Raw genomic sequence first — 21,408 nt, forward strand, 5'->3', positions numbered from 1 at the left:
AAGTCAATGGGGTTGTGGGTTTTTTCTTCTTCTTCTTCTTCTCCCTCTCTCTCTCTCCCCTCCGTGCAAAGCATATGTTGTATTGGACTGCGGAAATCGCTACACCCCAAACGGTAATATGGCTCTGTGACACCGCAGAAAGCAAGCCACAACCTACGTCATCACGCTGCCCACACTCCTTCATTGGCTGAAAAAATGGCGGGGAAAGCGTCATACGAAACGCGACTTTAGCGCCAAGATCGCCGACCGCATGGCCGATCCCACGCTGGGATCGGATCGGGTTTCACGAAACCCGACTTTGCCTAAAGTCGGCGACTTATGAAATTGTTCGATCTGTTTCGCTCAACCCTAATCATAAGTATTCAGACCCTTTGCTCAGCATTGAGTAGAAGCACCCTTTTGAGCTAGTACAGCCATGAGCCTTCTTGGGTACGATGCAACAAGTTTTTCACACCTGGATTTGGTGATCCTCTGCCATTCTTCCTTGGAGATCCTCAGGTTGGATGGTGAACGTTGGTGGACACCCATTTTCACATCTCTCCAGTGATGCTCAATTGGGTTTAGGTCAGGGCTCTGGCCGGGCCAGTCAAGAATAGTCACAGAGTTGTTCTGAAGCCACTCCTTTGTTATTTTAGCTGTGTGCTTAGGGTCATTGTCTTGTTGGAAGGTGAACCTTCTGCCAAGTATGAGGTCCAAAGCACTCTGGAAGAGGTTTTCAACCAGGTTATCTCTGTACTTGGCCACATTCATGTTTCCTTCAATGACAACCAGTCGTCCTGTCCATGCAGCTGAAAAACACCCCCATAGCATGATGCTGCCACCACCATGTTTCACTATTGGGATTGTATTTGGCAGATGATGAGCAGTGCCTGGTTTTCTCCACACATACCGCTTCGAATTATCACCAAAAAGGTCTGTCTTCATCTCATCAGACCAGAGAATCTTATTTCTCATAATCTGGGATTCCTTCATGTGTTTTTTTTAGCAAACTCTATGCGGGCTTTCATATGTCTCGCACTGAGGAAAGGCTTCCGTCGGGCCACTCTGCCATAAAGGCCTGACTGGTGGATGGCTGCAATGATAGTTGACTTTGTGGAACTTTCTCCTATCTCCCTACTGCATCTCTGGAGCTCAGCCACAGTGATCTTGGGGTTCTTCCTTACCTCTCTCACCAAGGGTTTCTCCCACGATTGCTCAGTTTGGCTGAATGGCCAGGTCTAGGAAGACTTCTGGTGGTCCCAAACTTCTTCCATGTAAGGATTATGGAGGCCACTGTGCTCTTAGGAACCTTGAGTACTCCAGAAATTCTGTTGTAACCTTGGCCAGATCTGTGCCTTGCCACAATTCTGTCTCTGAGCTCCTTGGCCAGTTCCTTTGACCTCATGATTCTCATTTGGTCTGACATGCACTGTGAGCTGTGAGGTCTTATATAGACAGGTGTGTGCCTTTCCAAATCAAGTCCTGGCAGTTTAATTAAACACAGCTGGACTCCAATGAAGGAGTAGAACCATCTCAAGGAGGATCACAAGGAAATCGACAGCATGTGACTTAAATATGAGTGCCTGAGCAAAGGGTCTAAATACTTATGACCATTTGATATTTCAGTCTTTCGTTTTAATAAATTTGCAACAATTTCTACATTTCTGGGTTTTTTTCAGTCAAGATGGAATGTAGGTGTACATTAATGAGAAAAAAATGAACTATTTTGAATTTACCAAATGGCTGCAATGAAACAAATAGTGAAAAATTTAAAGGGGTATGAATACTTTCCGTACCCACTGTATAACAAAACCAAAATTGTCCATAAAACAATTTGGGCTCACCTGCTCAGGTTAAGGTCCACAATAGTGATGACTAGCGAACGTGCTCGGATAACGTTTTATCCGATCATACTCGGGTCTTATCCAAGCATCTGGGCGTGCTCATATATTATGTTCTAGTCCCTGCGGCCGCATGATTTGCAGCTGTTAGACAGCCTGAACACATGTGGGGATTGCATAACAACAAGGTTAGATTCACTTGAACTCATTTCTGCTCCCATAGTACAGATGTAAGACTCATCCTGACTGCTGGTCTTGTATCCTAAACTAATTAAATTACTGTGACGTTGTCAGTACGGGTTTACTTGACCTTTGATCAGGACAAGACTTATGGCCGTAATATGGGTAAGGCTGCGGTCACGGTATCAGTATTTGGTCAGTATTTCAAATCAGTATTTGTAAGCCAAATCCAGGAGCGGGTCAAACTTGTAGAATTGGTGACTAGGGTTGAGCGAAACAGATCGAACAATTTCATAAGTCGCCGACTTTTGGCAAAGTCGGGTTTCGTGAAACCCGATCCGATCCCAGCGTGGAATCGGCCATGCGGTCGGCGATCTTGGCGTCAAAGTCGCGTTTCGTATGACGCTTTCCCCGCCATTTTTTCAGCCAATGAAGGAGTGTGGGCAGCGTGATGACATAGGTTCTGGCTTGCTTTCTGCGGCGTCACAGAGCCATATTACCGTTTGGGATGTAGCGATTTCCGCAGTCCAACACAACCTATGCTTTGCACGGAGGAGAGAGAGAGAGAGAGAAAAAAAAAACCCCATTGACTTGCATTGGGTTTCGTGTTTCGGTCGGCCCCCCGACTTTTCACAATTTCACACGATCCGACTTTTGAGGAAGTCGGGTTTCACGAAACCCGACACGATCCTAAAAAAGTAAAAGTCGCTCAACCCTATTGGTGACGTCTTTCTATTTTACATTTTCTCTGATTTTTCCTCACCTGGTTTTGGCTTACAGATACCGAGGTGAAATACTGACCAAACACTGATAGTGTGGCTGTAGCCTAAGACATCTGCCTACATTGCACTTATATTACACTGTCCTATGAATCTGGCACATCATTCACCTGCCATGCACCACTATAGGAAATGTACTCCAATCAGAGACTGGAGTACATCCACCCACTTTTACAAAAGTCTCATAATTATTGCACAATTACCAGTTGTGGAAAACATTTTGTGACATTTTAAATAGTTTTATGCCACAATTATAGTGAATATTCTTTTTAATACATCAGGGCAATACAGTTCACACTTTAATTTTTCTAATGGATCCGTTTGTCCATTCCATTAAATTCAGTGGATATCATGGTCTCCTCCATTTTTATCATTCAGCCTCTGCCTTTGAAGTCTAGGAGGATCTGTTAAAAATGGATGGAAAATAGAAGACATCTGTTTCCCATCAATATTCCCTTCAATACATTGATCAGTGTTATTGGAAGAAAAAGTTTAGTTTACCTCCAGTTTTTAAAAAAGAAAGGGTAAAAAAGCCAGATGCAAAACCACTGACATAAGGTAGGAAATTCGGAAATGTATTATTGCACCCTAATATGTAGTGTACTACACTGGCTGGCAATAATGTACATGTCTCATGCACATACTAATTTTGGTAATGGTCATGCACATACTACTAGATCAGGTTGGCTGCCGACCAGCCGACCAAAGTACTGACATCCATACGCCACCAACTTCAAAACATCAAACTGCATCCTGTTGTAGTAATACCAATTTATAAAATGGCCAAAATATAAAAATTGACAACATATGTCATAGGTCCTCCTATCTCGCAATACTAGGATTGGGTCACAAACAGGGGCGTAACTACTGCAGTGGCGACCGCTGCGACCGGGCCCGGCGGGTCAAGGGCCCGGCAGGTCAGAGCAGTGGTATATCCGGGGGCGCAGCCGGGGCATGTGCGGGTGAGCGCCAGCTGGCTAATTATACTCACCTACTCTTGGTGCGTTGTCCCTACAGGTCCCTGCTTCCCGGCGCCCCGGCTTCTTCCTGTACTGAGCGGTCACATGGTTCCGCTCATTACAGTAATGAATATGCGGCTCCACCTCCCATAGGGGTGGAGCCGCATATTCATTACTGTAATGAGCGGTAACGGTGACCTCTCAGTACAGGAAGAAGCAGCAGCGCCGGGGAAGCAGGGACTGCACCTCTCCAGGAGCAGGTGAGTATACGGGGAGGGGAGCGCTGCGCGATAGTCACCTCTCCTCGTTCCAGCCACCGCTCCGTCTTCTGCAGTGACGCTGAGGTCAGAGGGCGCGGTAACGTAGTTAGTGCGCACCTGACCCATCAGTGCAGAGGAGGCGAAAAATGGAGCGGTGAATGGAACGAGGAGCGGTGAATATTGAAAGTGCCGGGGGCCTGAGCGACGGAGAGGTGAGTATGTGATTTTTTTTTTTTATCGCAGCAACAGCAAATGGGGCAAGTGTCTGTATGGGGCCATAACATTTGTGCAGCATTATATGGGGGCCTGTTATGACCCCAATGGCAGAGGGTCTCAGAAATAATTACTAAGTCTGCAAACACAAAAAACCAGCTCATAGGGCAGTGGTAACTGAGCTGACCATATATCTAATCCTAGCACCACAAATAGCAGCAGCCGGGGAACGTGCCTACGTTGGTTCTAGACGTCTCGCGCCAGCCGGAGAACTAACTAACCCTAGAAGGGAAAAGAAAGACCTTTCTTGCCTCCAGAGAAAAGACCCCAAAAGTTGGATACAAGCCCCCAACAAATAATAACGGTGAGGTAAGAGGAAAAGACAAACGTAAGAATGAGCTAGGTATTAGCAAAGAGAGGCCCACTAGCTAATAGCAGAATATAGTAAGATGACTTATATGGTCAGCAAAAACCCTATCAAAATATCCACGCTGGATATTCAAGAACCCCCGAACCGTCTAACGGCCCGGGGGGAGAACACCAGCCCCCTAGAGCTTCCAGCAAGGTCAGGAATCACATTTAGTACAAGCTGGACAAAAATGAGAGCAAGCAAATAACCAAAAAACAAAGAAGCAGGACTTAGCTTAATTTTGCACGAACCACGACCAGCAGACAGGAGCAAACAGAAAGGATCTGATTACAACGATGCCAGGCACTGGACTAAGGATCCAGGAAGCTTATATAGCAAAACCCCTGGACTAACGACCCAGGTGGGTGCCAAACTGAGGAAAGACAATCCCAGAGTCATATCACTAGTAACCACAAGAGGGAGCCAAAAAGTCTGATTCACAACAGTACCCCCCCTTAAGGAGGGGTCACCGAACCCTCACCAAGACCACCAGGGCGATCAGGATGAGCAGCGTGAAAGGCACGAACTAAATCGGCCGCATGCACATCAGAGGCAACCACCCAGGAATTATCCTCCTGACCATAGCCCTTCCACTTGACCAGGTACTGAAGCCTCCATCTGGAGAGACGAGAATCCAAGATCTTCTCCACCACGTACTCCAACTCGCCCTCAACCAACACCGGAGCAGGAGGCTCAACAGAAGGAACCACAGGTACAACGTACCGCCGCAACAAAGACCTATGGAACACGTTGTGAATGGCAAACGACACTGGAAGATCCAAGCGAAAGGACACAGGATTAAGGATTTCCAATATCTTGTAAGGACCGATGAAGCGAGGCTTAAATTTAGGAGAGGAGACCTTCATCGGAACAAATCGAGAAGACAGCCATACCAAATCCCCAACACGAAGTCGGGGACCCACACCGCGGCGGCGGTGTTGTGAATTTGCTTTTTGCTCCCTCTAGTGGTTACTAGTTTTTTGACTCTGGTTTTTCTGTCATTCCTTTTATCCGCACCTGGGTCGTTAGTTAGGGGTGTTGCTATATAAGCTCCCTGGACCTTCAGTTCAATGCCTGGCAACGTAGTTATCAGAGCTAGTCTGCTGTGCTCTTGTCTACTGATCCTGGTTCCAGTTATATCAGCTAAGTCTGCCTTTTGCTTTTTGCTATTTGTTTTGGTTTTGTATTTTTGTCCAGCTTGTTCCTAATCTTTATCCTGACCTTTGCTGGAAGCTCTAGGGGGGCTGGTGTTCTCCCCCCGGACCGTTAGACGGTTCGGGGATTCTTGAATTTCCAGTGTGGATTTTGATAGGGTTTTTGTTGACCATATAAGTTACCTTTCTTTATTCTGCTATCAGTAAGCGGGCCTCTCTGTGCTAAACCTGGTTCATTTCTGTGTGTCATTTCCTCTTATCTCACTGTCATTATTTGTGGGGGGCTTCTATCCAGCTTTGGGGTCCCCTTCTCTGGAGGCAAGAAAGGTCTTTGTTTTCCTCTACTAGGGGTAGCTAGATTCTCCGGCTGGCGCGTGTCATCTAGAATCAACGTAGGAATGATCCCCGGCTACTTCTAGTGTTGGCGTTAGGAGTAGATATATGGTCAACCCAGTTACCACTACCCTATGAGCTGGATTTTTGTATTCTGCAGACTTCCACGTTCCTCTGAGACCCTCGCCATTGGGGTCATAACAGTTTGCCAGGCCAATATTAAATGTTTAATGCATTGCAGAAGAGGGATTATAAGAAAGAAGATTCTGAGGTTTTTTTTTTCTTCTTCCCCTTTACCTCAGAGTGGCTATGCTTGCTGCAGACATGAATGTCCAGACCTTGATTACAAGTGTGGACCAGCTGGCTACTCGTGTGCAGGGCATACAAGACTATGTTATCAGAAATCCTAGGTCAGAACCTAAAATACCGATTCCTGAACTGTTTTCCGGAGACAGGTTTAAGTTTAGGAATTTCGTGAATAATTGTAAATTGTTTTTGTCCCTGAGACCCTGTTCATCTGGAGATTCTGCTCAGCAAGTAAAAATTGTTATTTCGTTCTTACGGGGCGACCCTCAGGATTGGGCTTTTTCGCTGGCGCCAGGATATCCGGCATTGGCTGATCTTGATGCGTTTTTTCTGGCGCTCGGTTTACTTTATGAGGAACCCAATCTTGAGATTCAGGCAGAAAAGGCCTTGCTGGCTATGTCTCAGGGGCAGGACGAGGCTGAAGTGTATTGCCAAAAATTTCGGAAATGGTCCGTGCTGACACATTGGAACGAGTGTGCACTGACCGCTAATTTTAGAAATGGCCTTTCTGAAGCCATTAAGAATGTTATGGTGGGTTTTCCCATTCCCACAGGTCTGAATGATACTATGGCACTGGCTATTCAAATTGACCGGCGGTTGCGGGAGCGCAAAACCGCAAAATCCCTCATGGTGTTGTCTGAACAGACACCTAATTCGGTACAATGTGATAGAAAAACCGCAAATTCCCTCATGGTGTTGTCTGAACAGACACCTGATTTAATGCAATGTGATAGAATCCTGACTAGAAATGAGCGGAAAATTCATAGACGCCGGAATGGCTTGTGCTACTACTGTGGTGATTCTACACATGTTATCTCAGCATGCTCTAAACGTATAGCTAAGGTTGTTAGTCCTGTCACCGTTGGTAATTTGCAACCTAAATTTATTCTGTCTGTAACTTTGATTTGCTCACTGTCATCTTATCCTGTCATGGCGTTTGTAGATTCAGGTGCTGCCCTGAGTCTCATGGATCTCTCATTTGCTAAGCGCTGTGGTTTTACTCTTGAACCATTAGAAAATCCTATACCTCTTAGGGGTATTGATGCTACACCATTGGCAGCAAATAAACCGCAGTATTGGACACAGGTTACCATGTGCATGACTCCTGAACACCGCGAGGTGATACGTTTCCTGGTTTTACATAAAATGCATGATTTGGTTGTTTTAGGGCTGCCATGGTTACAGACCCATAATCCAGTCCTGGACTGGAAGGCTATGTCAGTCTCAAGTTGGGGCTGTCGTGGTATTCATGGGGATTCCCTGCCTGTGTCTATTGCTTCTTCTACGCCTTCGGAAGTTCCGGAGTATTTGTCTGATTATCAGGATGTCTTCAGTGAGTCTGAGTCCAGTGCACTGCCTCCTCATAGGGACTGTGACTGTGCTATAGATTTGATCCCAGGCAGTAAATTTCCTAAGGGAAGACTGTTTAATCTGTCGGTACCTGAACATACCGCTATGCGTTCATATATCAAGGAGTCTCTGGAGAAAGGACATATTCGTCCGTCTTCTTCCCCTCTTGGTGCGGGATTCTTTTTTGTGGCAAAAAAGGACGGATCTTTGAGACCTTGTATTGATTATCGGCTTTTAAATAAGATCACTGTCAAATTTCAGTATCCTTTACCGCTGTTGTCTGACTTGTTTGCCCGGATTAAGGGTGCCAAGTGGTTCACCAAGATAGACCTTCGTGGTGCGTACAACCTTGTGCGCATTAAGCAAGGTGATGAATGGAAAACCGCATTCAATACGCCCGAAGGTCATTTTGAGTACTTGGTGATGCCTTTTGGGCTCTCCAATGCGCCTTCAGTTTTTCAGTCCTTTATGCATGACATTTTCCGGAAGTATCTGGATAAATTTCTGATTGTTTATCTGGATGATATTTTGGTTTTTTCTGATAATTGGGATTTGCATGTGGAGCAGGTCAGGTTGGTCTTTAAAATTTTGCGTGAAAATTCTTTGTTTGTCAAGGGCTCAAAGTGTCTCTTTGGTGTACAGAAGGTTCCCTTTTTGGGATTCATTTTTTCCCCTTCTGCTGTGGAGATGGACCCAGTCAAGGTCCGAGCTATTCTTGATTGGACTCAGCCCTCGTCAGTTAAGAGTCTTCAGAAGTTCTTGGGCTTCGCTAACTTCTACCGTCGTTTTATCGCTAATTTTTCTAGCATTGTGAAACCTTTGACGGATATGACCAAGAAGGGCTCCGATGTAGCTAACTGGGCTCCTGCTGCCGTGGAGGCTTTCCAGGAGTTGAAACGCCGGTTTACTTCGGCGCCTGTTTTGTGCCAGCCTGACGTCTCACTTCCCTTTCAGGTTGAGGTGGATGCTTCGGAGATTGGGGCAGGGGCCGTTTTGTCGCAGAGAGGCCCTGGTTGCTCTGTTATGAAACCTTGTGCCTTTTTCTCTAGGAAGTTTTCGCCTGCCGAGCGAAATTATGATGTGGGCAATCGGGAGTTGTTGGCCATGAAATGGGCATTTGAGGAGTGGCGTCATTGGCTCGAGGGTGCTAAGCATCGTGTGGTGGTCTTGACTGATCACAAAAATCTGATGTATCTCGAGTCTGCTAAACGCCTTAATCTGAGACAGGCCCGCTGGTCATTGTTTTTCTCCCGCTTTGATTTTGTTGTCTCGTATTTACCAGGTTCAAAGAATGTGAAGGCCGATGCTCTTTCTAGGAGCTTTGTGCCTGATGCTCCTGGAGTCGCTGATCCTGTTGGTATTCTTAAAGATGGAGTTATCTTATCAGCTATTTCTCCGGATCTGCGACGTGTGTTGTAGAGATTTCAGGCTGATAGGCCTGAGTCTTGTCCACCTGACAGACTGTTTGTCCCGGATAAGTGGACCAGCAGAGTCATTTCCGAGGTTCATTCCTCGGTGTTGGCAGGTCACCCGGGAATTTTTGGCACCAGAGATCTGGTGGCCAGGTCCTTTTGGTGGACTTCCTTGTCAAGGGATGTGCGGTCATTTGTGCAGTCCTGTGGGACTTGTGCTCGAGCTAAGCCTTGCTGTTCTCGTGCCAGCGGTTTGCTCTTGCCCTTGCCTGTCCCGAAGAGACCTTGGACACATATCTCCATGGATTTCATTTCTGATCTTCCGCTATCTCAGGGCATGTCCGTTATCTGGGTGATATGTGATCGCTTCTCCAAGATGGTCCATTTGGTTCCTTTGCCTAAGCTGCCTTCCTCTTCCGATCTGGTTCCTGTGTTTTTCCAGAACGTGGTTCGTTTGCACGGCATCCCTGAGAATATTGTGTCAGACAGAGGATCCCAGTTCGTTTCCAGGTTCTGGCGATCCTTTTGTAGTAGGATGGGCATTGATTTGTCGTTTTCGTCTGCTTTCCATCCTCAGACTAATGGACAGACGGAGCGAACCAATCAGACTTTGGAGGCTTATTTGAGGTGTTTTGTCTCTGCTGATCAGGACGATTGGGTGACATTCTTGCCGTTGGCTGAGTTTGCCCTTAATAATCGGGCTAGTTCCGCCACCTTGGTTTCGCCTTTTTTCTGCAACTCTGGTTTCCATCCTCGCTTTTCTTCGGGTCATGTGGAGCCTTCTGACTGTCCTGGGGTGGATTCTGTGGTGGATAGGTTGCAGCAGATCTGGAATCATGTGGTGGACAACTTGAAGTTGTCACAGGAGAAGGCTCAGCGCTTTGCCAACCGCCGCCGCGGTGTGGGTCCCCGACTACGCGTTGGGGATTTGGTATGGCTTTCTTCCCGCTTTGTTCCTATGAAGGTCTCCTCTCCCAAATTTAAACCTCGTTTTATTGGGCCTTACAAGATATTGGAAATCCTTAATCCTGTATCTTTTCGTCTGGATCTTCCTGTGTCGTTTGCTATTCACAATGTATTTCATAGGTCCTTGTTGCGGCGGTACATTGTGCCTGTAGTTCCTTCTGCTGAGCCTCCTGCTCCGGTGTTGGTTGAGGGCGAGTTGGAGTACGTGGTGGAGAAGATCTTGGATTCTCGCCTCTCCAGGCGGAGGCTTCAGTACCTGGTCAAGTGGAAGGGCTATGGTCAGGAGGATAATTCCTGGGTGGTCGCCTCTGATGTTCATGCGGCCGATTTAGTTCGTGCCTTTCATGCCGCTCATCCTGATCGCCCTGGTGGTCGTGGTGAGGGTTCGGTGACCCCTCACTAAGGGGGGGGTACTGTTGTGAATTTGCTTTTTGCTCCCTCTAGTGGTTACTAGTTTTTTGACTCTGGTTTTTCTGTCATTCCTTTTATCCGCACCTGGGTCGTTAGTTAGGGGTGTTGCTATATAAGCTCCCTGGACCTTCAGTTCAATGCCTGGCAACGTAGTTATCAGAGCTAGTCTGCTGTGCTCTTGTCTACTGATCCTGGTTCCAGTTATATCAGCTAAGTCTGCCTTTTGCTTTTTGCTATTTGTTTTGGTTTTGTATTTTTGTCCAGCTTGTTCCTAATCTTTATCCTGACCTTTGCTGGAAGCTCTAGGGGGGCTGGTGTTCTCCCCCCGGACCGTTAGACGGTTCGGGGGTTCTTGAATTTCCAGTGTGGATTTTGATAGGGTTTTTGTTGACCATATAAGTTACCTTTCTTTATTCTGCTATCAGTAAGCGGGCCTCTCTGTGCTAAACCTGGTTCATTTCTGTGTTTGTCATTTCCTCTTATCTCACCGTCATTATTTGTGGGGGGCTTCTATCCAGCTTTGGGGTCCCCTTCTCTGGAGGCAAGAAAGGTCTTTGTTTTCCTCTACTAGGGGTAGCTAGATTCTCCGGCTGGCGCGTGTCATCTAGAATCAACGTAGGAATGATCCCCGGCTACTTCTAGTGTTGGCGTTAGGAGTAGATATATGGTCAACCCAGTTACCACTACCCTATGAGCTGGATTTTTGTATTCTGCAGACTTCCACGTTCCTCTGAGACCCTCGCCATTGGGGTCATAACAGGCGGTTGGCAAAACGCTGAGCCTTCTCCTGTGACAACTTTAAGTTGTCCACCACATGATTCCAGATCTGCTGCAACCTATCCACCACAGAATCTACCCCAGGACAGTCAGAAGGCTCCACATGTCTGGAGGAAAAACGAGGGTGGAAACTAGAGTTGCAGAAAAATGGCGAAACCAAAGTAGCGGAACTAGCCCGATTATTAAGGGCAAACTCAGCCAACGGCAAGAAGGTCACCCAATCATCCTGATCTGCCGAAACAAAACACCTCAAATAAGCCTCCAGAGTCTGATTAGTTCGCTCCGTTTGTCCATTAGTCTGAGGATGAAAGGCAGACGAAAACGACAAATCAATGCCCATCCTAGCACAAAAGGATCGCCAGAACCTGGAAACAAACTGGGATCCTCTGTCAGACACAATATTCTCAGGAATGCCGTGTAAACGAACCACATTCTGAAAGAACACAGGAACCAGATCGGAAGAGGAAGGCAGCTTAGGCAAAGATACCAAATGGACCATTTTAGAAAAGCGATCACATACCACCCAGATGACAGACATGCCCTGAGACACCGGGAGATCTGAAATGAAATCCATGGAAATGTGTGTCCAAGGCCTCTTCGGGACAGGCAAGGGCAAGAGCAACCCGCTGGCACGAGAACAGCAAGGCTTAGCTCGAGCACAAGTCCCACAGGACAGCACAAATGACCGCACATCCCGTGACAAGGAAGGCCACCAAAAGGACCTAGCCACCAGATCTCTGGTGCCAAAAATTCCCGGATGCCCTGCCAACACCGAGGAATGAACTTCGGAAATGACTCTGCTAGTCCACTTATCAGGAACAAACAGTCTGTCAGGTGGACAAGAGTCAGGTCTACCAGCCTGAAATCTCTGCAACACACGTCGCAAATCAGGAGAAATGGCTGACAAGATAACTCCCTCTTTAAGAATACCAACTGGTTCTGCGACTCCAGGAGAGTCAGGCACAAAGCTCCTTGAAAGAGCATCAGCCTTCACATTCTTTGAACCTGGTAAATACGAGACCACAAAGTCAAAACGGGAGAAAAACAATGACCAGCGGGCCTGTCTAGGATTCAGGCGTTTAGCCGACTCGAGATACATCAGATTTTTGTGATCAGTCAAGACCACCACACGATGCTTAGCACCCTCGAGCCAATGACTCCACTCCTCAAATGCCCACTTCATGGCCAGCAACTCCCAATTGCCAACATCATAATTCCGCTCAGCAGGCGAAAACTTCCTAGAGAAGAAAGCACATGGTCTCATTACCGAGCAACCAGGGCCTCTCTGCGACAAAACGGCCCCTGCCCCAATCTCAGAAGCGTCCACTTCGACCTGAAAGGGAAGTGAGACATCAGGCTGGCACAAAACAGGCGCCGAAGTAAACCGGCGCTTCAACTCTTGGAACGCCTCCACGGCTGCAGGATCCCAGTTAGCAACATCAGAACCTTTCTTGGTCATATCCGTCAAAGGTTTAACAACGCTAGAAAAATTAGCGATAAAACGACGGTAGAAGTTAGCAAAACCCAAGAACTTCTGAAGACTCTTAACTGACGTGGGTTGAGTCCAATCATGAATAGCTCGGACCTTGACTGGGTCCATCTCCACAGCAGAAGGGGAAAAAATAAACCCCAAAAAGGGAACTTTCTGTACTCCAAAGAGACACTTTGAGCCCTTAACAAACAAAGCATTCTCACGCAAAACCTGAAACACCATCCTGACCTGCTCCACATGTGAGTCCCAATCTTCAGAGAAAACCAGAATATCATCCAGATAAACAATCATAAATTTATCCAGATACTTCCGGAAAATATCATGCATAAAGGACTGAAACACTGAGGGAGCATTAGAGAGCCCAAAAGGCATCACCAAGTACTCAAAATGACCTTCGGGCGTATTAAATGCAGTCTTCCATTCATCTCCTTGCTTAATGCGCACAAGGTTGTACGCACCACGAAGATCTATCTTGGTGAACCACTTGGCACCTTTAATCCGGGCGAACAAGTCCGACAACAGAGGCAAAGGATACTGAAATTTAACAGTGATTTTATTCAGAAGCCGATAGTCAATACAAGGTCTCAAAGATCCGTCCTTCTTGGCCACAAAAAAGAATCCCGCACCAAGAGGGGAAGAGGATGGACGGATATGCCCCTTCTCCAGAGACTCCTTGATATACGAACGCATTGCGGCATGCTCAGGTACAGACAGATTAAATAGTCTTCCCTTAGGAAACTTACTACCTGGAATCAAATCTATGGCGCAGTCACAGTCCCTATGAGGAGGCAGAGCACTGGACCTGGACTCGCTGAATACATCCTGATAATCAGACAAATACTCAGGAACTTCCGAAGGAGTAGAGGAAGCAATAGACACCGGCAGAGAATCAGCATGAATTCCCTGACAGCCCCAACTTGACACAGACATTGCCTTCCAATCCAAGACTGGATTGTGGGTCTGTAACCATGGCAGACCCAAAACGACCAAATCATGCATTTTATGCAGAACAAGAAAACGAATCACCTCCCGATGTTCAGGAGTCATGCACATGGTTACCTGCGTCCAAAACTGCGGTTTATTTTCCGCCAATGGCGTAGCATCAATACCTCTAAGAGGAATAGGATTTACCAACGGTTCAAGAACAAAACCACAACGCTTGGCAAATGACAGATCCATAAGACTCAGGGCAGCGCCTGAATCCACAAACGCCATAACAGGGTAAGAAGACAATGAGCAAATTAAAGTCACAGACAAAATAAATTTAGGTTGCAAATTATCAATGGCGACAGGACTAACAACCCTTGTTAGGCGTTTAGAGCATGCTGATATAACATGTGTAGAATCACCACAGTAAAAACACAACCCATTCTGACGTCTATGATTTTTCCGCTCATTTCTAGTCTGAATTCTATTACATTGCATTAAATCAGGTGTTTGTTCAGACAACACCACCAGAGGATTAGCAGTTTTGCGCTCCCGCACACGCCGGTCAATTTGAATAGCCAGCGCCATGGAATCGTTCAGACTTGTAGGAATGGGGAAACCCACCATCACATTCTTAATGGCTTCAGAAAGGCCATTTCTGAAATTTGCGGCCAGAGCACACTCATTCCACTGAGTAAGCACGGACCATTTCCGAAATTTTTGGCAATACACTTCAGCTTCATCCTGGCCCTGAGAAATAGCCAGCAAGGCTTTTTCTGCCTGAACTTCAAGATTGGGTTCCTCGTAAAGCAATCCGAGCGCCAGAAAAAAACGCATCAATATTTGCCAATGCCGGATCTCCTGGCGCTAGCGAGAAAGCCCAATCCTGAGGGTCGCCCCGTAAAAAAGAGATAACAATTTTAACTTGCTGAGCTGAATCTCCAGATGAACGGGGTCTCAGAGATAGAAACAATTTACAATTATTCCTGAAATTCCTAAACTTAAATCGGTCTCCAGAAAACAGTTCAGGAATAGGTATTTTAGGTTCAGACATAGGACTACTGGTAACAAAATCTTGTATGCCCTGCACACGAGCAGCAAGCTGGTCTACACTTGTAATCAAGGTCTGGACATTCATGTCTGCAGCAAGCACAAGCCACTCAGAGGTAAAGGGGAGGAAGAGAGGAAAAAAAAAAAAAAAACTCAGAATTTCCTTTCTTATTATCCCACTTCTGCAATACATTAAACATTCAATGTTGGCCTGGCATACTGTTATGACCCCAATGGCAGAGGGTCTCAGAAATAATTACTAAGTCTGCAAACACAAAAAACCAGCTCATAGGGCAGTGGTAACTGGGCTGACCGTATAGCTAATCCTAGCACCACAAATAGCAGCAGCCGGGGAACGTGCCTACGTTGGTTCTAGACGTCTCGCGCCAGCCGGAGAACTAACTAACCCTAGAAGGGAAAAGAAAGACCTTTCTTGCCTCCAGAGAAAAGACCCCAAAAGTTGGATACAAGCCCCCAACAAATAATAACGGTGAGGTAAGAGGAAAAGACAAACGTAAGAATGAGCTAGGTATTAGCAAAGAGAGGCCCACTAGCTAATAGCAGAATATAGTAGGATGACTTATATGGTCAGCAAAAACCCTATCAAAATATCCACGCTGGATATTCAAGAACCCCCGAACCGTCTAACGGCCCGGGGGGAGAACACCAGCCCCCTAGAGCTTCCAGCAAGGTCAGGAATCACATTTAGTACAAGCTGGACAAAAATGAGAGCAAGCAAATAACCAAAAAACAAAGAAGCAGGACTTAGCTTAATTTTGCACGAACCACGACCAGCAGACAGGAGCAAACAGAAAGGATCTGATTACAACGATGCCAGGCACTGGACTAAGGATCCAGGAAGCTTATATAGCAACACCCCTGGACTAACGACCCAGGTGGGTGCCAAACTGAGGAAAGACAATCCCAGAGTCATATCACTAGTAACCACAAGAGGGAGCCAAAAAGTCTAATTCACAACAGGGGCCATAATGTTTGTGCAGCATTATATGGGGGCCATAACGTTTGTGCAGCACTTTGTGGGGGCCATAACATTTGTGCAGCACTATATGGGGGCCATAATGTTTGTGCAGCACTATATGGGGGCCATAATGTTTGTGCAGCACTATATGGGGGCCATAATGTTTGTGCAGCACTATATGGGGGCCATAATGTTTGTGCAGCACTATATGGGGGCCATAATGTTTGTGCAGCACTATATGGGGGCCATAACGTTTGTGCAGCACTATATGGGGGCCATAACGTTTGTGCAGCACTATATGGGGGCCATAACGTTTGTGCAGCACTATAATGGGGCAAGTGTCTGTATGAGGTCACATTATACAACATTGCAATAAAGCTATAGTGTGCAAAATGAATAGGGAAAATATGAATTTGGGAGGAAAATATTTTGGCGTGGGGGTGGGGGGGCCCCATTTGAAAGTTCGCACCGGGGCCCATAACTTTGTACTTACGCCACTGGTCACAAATGCTACACTAATATGCACTGTGTGAACCTGGCCTTAACAGCATTTGTGATCTTTTTCTTTTTACACCATTAAAGCTGTTTTTATACCGAGATTCTAATTGGATCCTTGTAAAACATTTTCTTAAAAAGACTTGTGCCTGAATAGATTTGGTGACCTCTACGTCTTTCCAAGTGTGGAAGCCCTTGTCTTATATTACTCGCAAGCGCCATGATGCCGATAATGGACTTGAATACTTTGCTAAGTTTGGACTGGTAAACATAATCTTCATAAACGAATGGGATTACACTACAGTTATCTCTTTCCTTCAAACAGGGGGATTAAAAGGAGCCACAATAGTGGATGCTCTGGACACTCTTTACATAATGGATTTGGAGGAAGAGTTTGAAGATGCAGCAAAGTGGGTAGAGAATAGCCTAGATCTGAATGTGGTAAGAATAATTCTCATCAGAAGCCCAATACAAATTAACACATTATTGGCCACAGTATACATTGACAACAGAAATTGTACATCGTAAATATTGTGCAGGTTCCCACATCTTTGGATCGGCATTCAATGAAACTTAAGTCATGCCCTTCCCTTGTCTATTCTTGAAAACGGCAGCGCAGCAAAATTCAAGCACATTTCCTAATTGATATAACATGTAATGTGCGAGGAGCTTTCCTGAAATGTAATTTCTAACTTCCTCAGACATCTTTTACATGCTTTAATGAATTGTGCTGTTGACTAGTCTAAAAACTGAAGAAGTGTCTCCCTCTGGATGCAATTACTCTGATCAACTTTTATGATAATACAATACTTTGAGAATGATAAATCGTGATGTATGACGGATTTCTAGCTGCATAAAGCGTAAACGCATCTGGCCTTCATATTGCATTGTATTTCTTTTTTTTTCCCATTAGAATGGAGAGGCTTCATTGTTTGAAGTTAATATCCGTTACGTAGGAGGGTTACTCTCTGCTTATTACCTGTCAGGAAAAGAGGTGAGAGAAATGCCGTTTAACATATATTTCCGTAAAGCAGATTGACAAATCCTTCAGACCATCAGAATTACTTGAATGTACATATAGCACTGACATATTCAGTAGCATAGTACAGAGGATGTACTCACACAGGTCTTACAATATAGTAGATTCTGACTGCTTTCGGCATAAATATGTCTAACAATATGGTACATGCTATTAAAAATTATTTGTGATTTCTATTTAAATTTACAAAGTTGATCCAAATATATTTTTCTATGTCCTCATTGTCTCTCCCCGTGCTCTTTTATGGTGTTGTTTTCTATATTTGCTTTGAAACCCAGCTGATTAATAGCAATGTTCTGCAGTTTTAGTGCTATTTTCGTTACTTCCTTCCACTTTCCGAACGCAGCTGATTGCAACGCATACGTAGGATCGTGAAATGTTAATCAAACATCTCAGGGGTATCGCCTCAGCTGACTCACAAACTGCAGATTACGTTCTCAATCATGTAGAACATAATGCTAAAGAATACTATTCCCAAATAAAGAAAAATATTTACATAAAAATAGTAAAAAGTAATGCTGCAATAAAGATGTGATTGTGACACTCACAGGGTTCTCAGCTCAACAGAAAAAAATTCCCATAGGGGAGGCAAGGTGGTAAAATGATAAAAGAAGATATACTCACCCCTGGATTCCGCAGCCTGCTCTACCGCTGACAGTGATGCCATTGGATTAGCGCCGCAATAGAGTCCAAGGATAAATACGTCTTCTCTTATTTTTTTTTTACCATTCCGATTACCCTCTGACAATTTTAGCAATTAGGCAAAGAACCTCTTCAAATCTCCATTACATATTCCATACCTTAGTTTCTGCTTAAAAGGTTATCTCCAACATTGAAAGTTATCAGCTTTTCATGGGATAAGTGATAATTTTCGATCATTTGAGTTCTTCTGACCACAGGGATACCCAACAATCCCCATAACAAGGCTGTGAAATTTCTTGTAGGAATAGAGTGGTGGCCACACATGCATGACACCGCTTTGGTCATTGCCTATGGAGCTGCTGGAGATAGTTGAGTATATCAATCTGTTTTTTCTGTCAGTTTCATAAAGAATGAATGCAGCATTGATGTGCACACAAGGCCACTGATCCATTCCAACCATGACTGATGGACCCCTACTGATTGGAAAGTTAACACCTTCCTCCGATAACTTTCAATGTTGAGCATAATCCTTTAAGTTGCAGACACGTCTTTGAGGCCTGCTACCTCTGCATTCTTTACAGCTGATGATTCCCTTCTCTGGCTTTATCCATGAACACACAAAAAAACAAATCCATGATCTAGTGCTCGGGACTGGCTATCATCGTCTCTCCCTGGCAGCTAGAAGCAGTTATCTGAATGTAAGCCAGCTTCCCTTTCATTCAGTCTGATCAACATTATTGCAATCCCACCTGCACATTGCATCCTCTATTTTTACACAGCATCGCTGATAAATGGTATTTTTAGATGTCAGAAAATGTGATTAAAATTATAAGGTGGTACTTATCTTTTACAAGGATATAACTAACCAACAGTAGCTGCCAGGTATGTTCCCAGTGAGGCGACATTGGAGATTGCTCTGTAACTTCACAAGTAATGCTCTGAATGACATTACTACAAGCAGCATGATGCAACCCACCACAATTGGGTTTTCCAGAATCATTTGCGACTCCATAAATTTCATTGTACACGTTTTGTACTGTTCATGTCACTTGATATTATGTGACTGTCTGAGCCTAATCTAAAATTTTAGAAGTGTATTTTCAAGTTTTAAAGAAACCTACAAATGGGGATTTAAATGTATACCTCTAGTATCATAATCACGTTTAATGACTGACAAGCTGTGGGTGCTGCACCATAGTCATCGTGGGGCAGAAGGGTCCTCTCAGCAGTGCCAGGGACTACTGCATTTTACGGTAATAATTGTTCAATAAGGAAGCTCGTAGCTCAAATATTTTTCCTACTGCTAAGGCCAACAATGAGACATCCATCAGAGTAATTTGCTTTGGCTCAGAACTCCAATTCTAACTATAGGGCAATTCATAAAATGAAATCATCTAGAAGACTTCTACATAGCTCTAGGAAACTTGTCAAGGGAAAACTGTTGTGACAGCTCCTCTTTAACCCTATAACTCAATTGAATATACCGTTGTGCCCAAACTGCAATGCCCTCACTGTACTGGGACATAAGAGTACAACCAGTTGATTGCATAGGCATGGGAGCTTTGCCCGTGCCATCGGCATTAGATGTTAGAAGCAACTTACAGACAATATTCTGCTGTAAAATCTGAGATCACAATTACGGTATCGCTCATCCTATCTTTCCAGCTACTTTAATTCCTCAGTCAAAAGAAGCTTGATAGATACTTGCTCCATCAGTCAAATAATACCCTGCAATATGCCAGACACAGTCTAAGGCCTCATTCAAACCAGTCCGAGTGTCATCAGTGTTTTGGAACCAAGTTTCACGAGTGTTTGATCAAGGTGTCAATTTTTACCATCAACATCTCAACGGTGATTTTAAATAAATAAAATAAAGATTCTGCAATACAAAACCATGTTAATCACGGACAGCACACGGACAGCACACTGATACCAACCATGTGCTCTCTGCGATTTTCAAGGACCCACAGATTTGTATGGGCAATTTTTAATCAAAAATGGATATGTGTCCATTATTTTTTTTGTTGTTGACATAAAATAAAAAAACATTAACATGTAAACAGCTCCATAGACTATAATGGGTTTGTATTTTATCCGTGAAAAGCAGAGATAGAACACATATGTCTGAACGAGTCCTAATAGTTTTCTTCTCAGTATAACACTGAGAGACAATAATACTATAGAATAATAGGATTCTAAATCATTATACCAGCAAAACAAAAAACAATCATGGCTTCTGATATTCCCTAATTAAACAGAAAAAGAAGTGAAATTAAGTTTAGTAAATTTTAATAAAAAACAATCTTCCTTAACTAAACAAATCATAAAATAAATATATATCTATTTGTATATTTATTTATGTGACAAAATCACAGGTAAAGTGCTGGAGGGGAGATATCTTTCACTAAGCCTAATGGCGTCAGTGATATAAAACCCATAGTTTTTCCTCCAGCACACTAAGTGTTGTAAGGGGTTAAGTTATTTGCATAATGGGCTGGCTTTTATGTAGACATCCATAGAGATTGTCTCCATCCCAGGGTGTGGTCTGGGGCTTAAGTAGCTGGCCTCCAAAGGCAGCAGTGTTCAGTGTCTGGAGAGGAACACTCCAGAGAAGTAGCATGTGTTTTCTGCTAGCGGTGAGCTGGATGAACTGTCCTTTCAGCTACCATTTTGTTTTGTTTTCCTGTTTTGCCCAGAGGGCTATATTTGTTTTACTACACTTTGATTTATCCTGTCCATAATAAACCAAAGGAAGTTATTAAAGCTGCAGAGTTCCCATGTCTACCTCCGTGTACATCCGAGCAAGCCGATCTACCACAATATATATATATATATATATATATATATATATATATATATATATATATATATATCACAATCATATTATATTTTGTGAAATATTGTGAAATAGATATGTGGTGATTCCACAATCATAATGACATGTACAACAAAAGATAAAAAACGATGGTAGAATTGCGAAAATTTTGCTATTCTTTTCCCCACAAAAATTATCAAAATGAAATAACAAATTATATGTACGTTAAAATGCAGGAGATGAAAATTGTAACTTATCCTGCAAAAAAAAAAGAAATTAAAGAGGTTTTCCACTACTTTAGCATTGATAACACATCCTTAGGGCAGATCATCAATGTCTAATAGGTCAGGGTCCGACACCCCCACCGATCAGCTGCTGTTGGTGTCTGCCGGCCCAAAGCCTTCAATTGCGGAGCTGGCCGTCTTCTGATAGTGGCTGAGGCTTGGTACTACACATCTGCCTCCTATTTAAGACTGCTAGCTCTGCAAGTGAGTGCTTCTGACCAATAGCCAGCAGCAATAACAGCTGATCGGCGGGGGCGCTGGTTGTCGGACCCCGATTGATCAGACATTGATGACTTACAGTATCCTATGGATAGGTCATCATTGTTAAAGTAGTGGACAACCTCTTTAAGGCTTTG

General features: G+C 44.5%; 1 protein-coding gene across 2 annotated transcripts in view; it reads left to right on the plus strand.

Annotated features, from left to right (window-relative positions):
- LOC143816023 (mannosyl-oligosaccharide 1,2-alpha-mannosidase IA-like) overlaps window positions 1-21,408 on the plus strand; it is a 284,363-nt gene that overhangs the window by 91,051 nt on the left and 171,904 nt on the right. For both annotated transcript variants that reach the window (XR_013223873.1, XM_077295925.1), the window contains exons 4-5: window positions 16,598-16,713; window positions 17,186-17,266. Coding sequence is in view for 1 of the 2 variants with exons in the window: in XM_077295925.1 (XP_077152040.1) it covers window positions 16,598-16,713; window positions 17,186-17,266 (197 nt within the window). In the remaining variant the exon portion in view is untranslated. The remainder of the gene's footprint in view (window positions 1-16,597; window positions 16,714-17,185; window positions 17,267-21,408) is intronic.

The sequence above is a fragment of the Ranitomeya variabilis genome, chromosome 3 (genome assembly GCF_051348905.1).
Source record: "Ranitomeya variabilis isolate aRanVar5 chromosome 3, aRanVar5.hap1, whole genome shotgun sequence".
Taxonomy (NCBI): Eukaryota; Metazoa; Chordata; class Amphibia; order Anura; family Dendrobatidae; genus Ranitomeya; species Ranitomeya variabilis.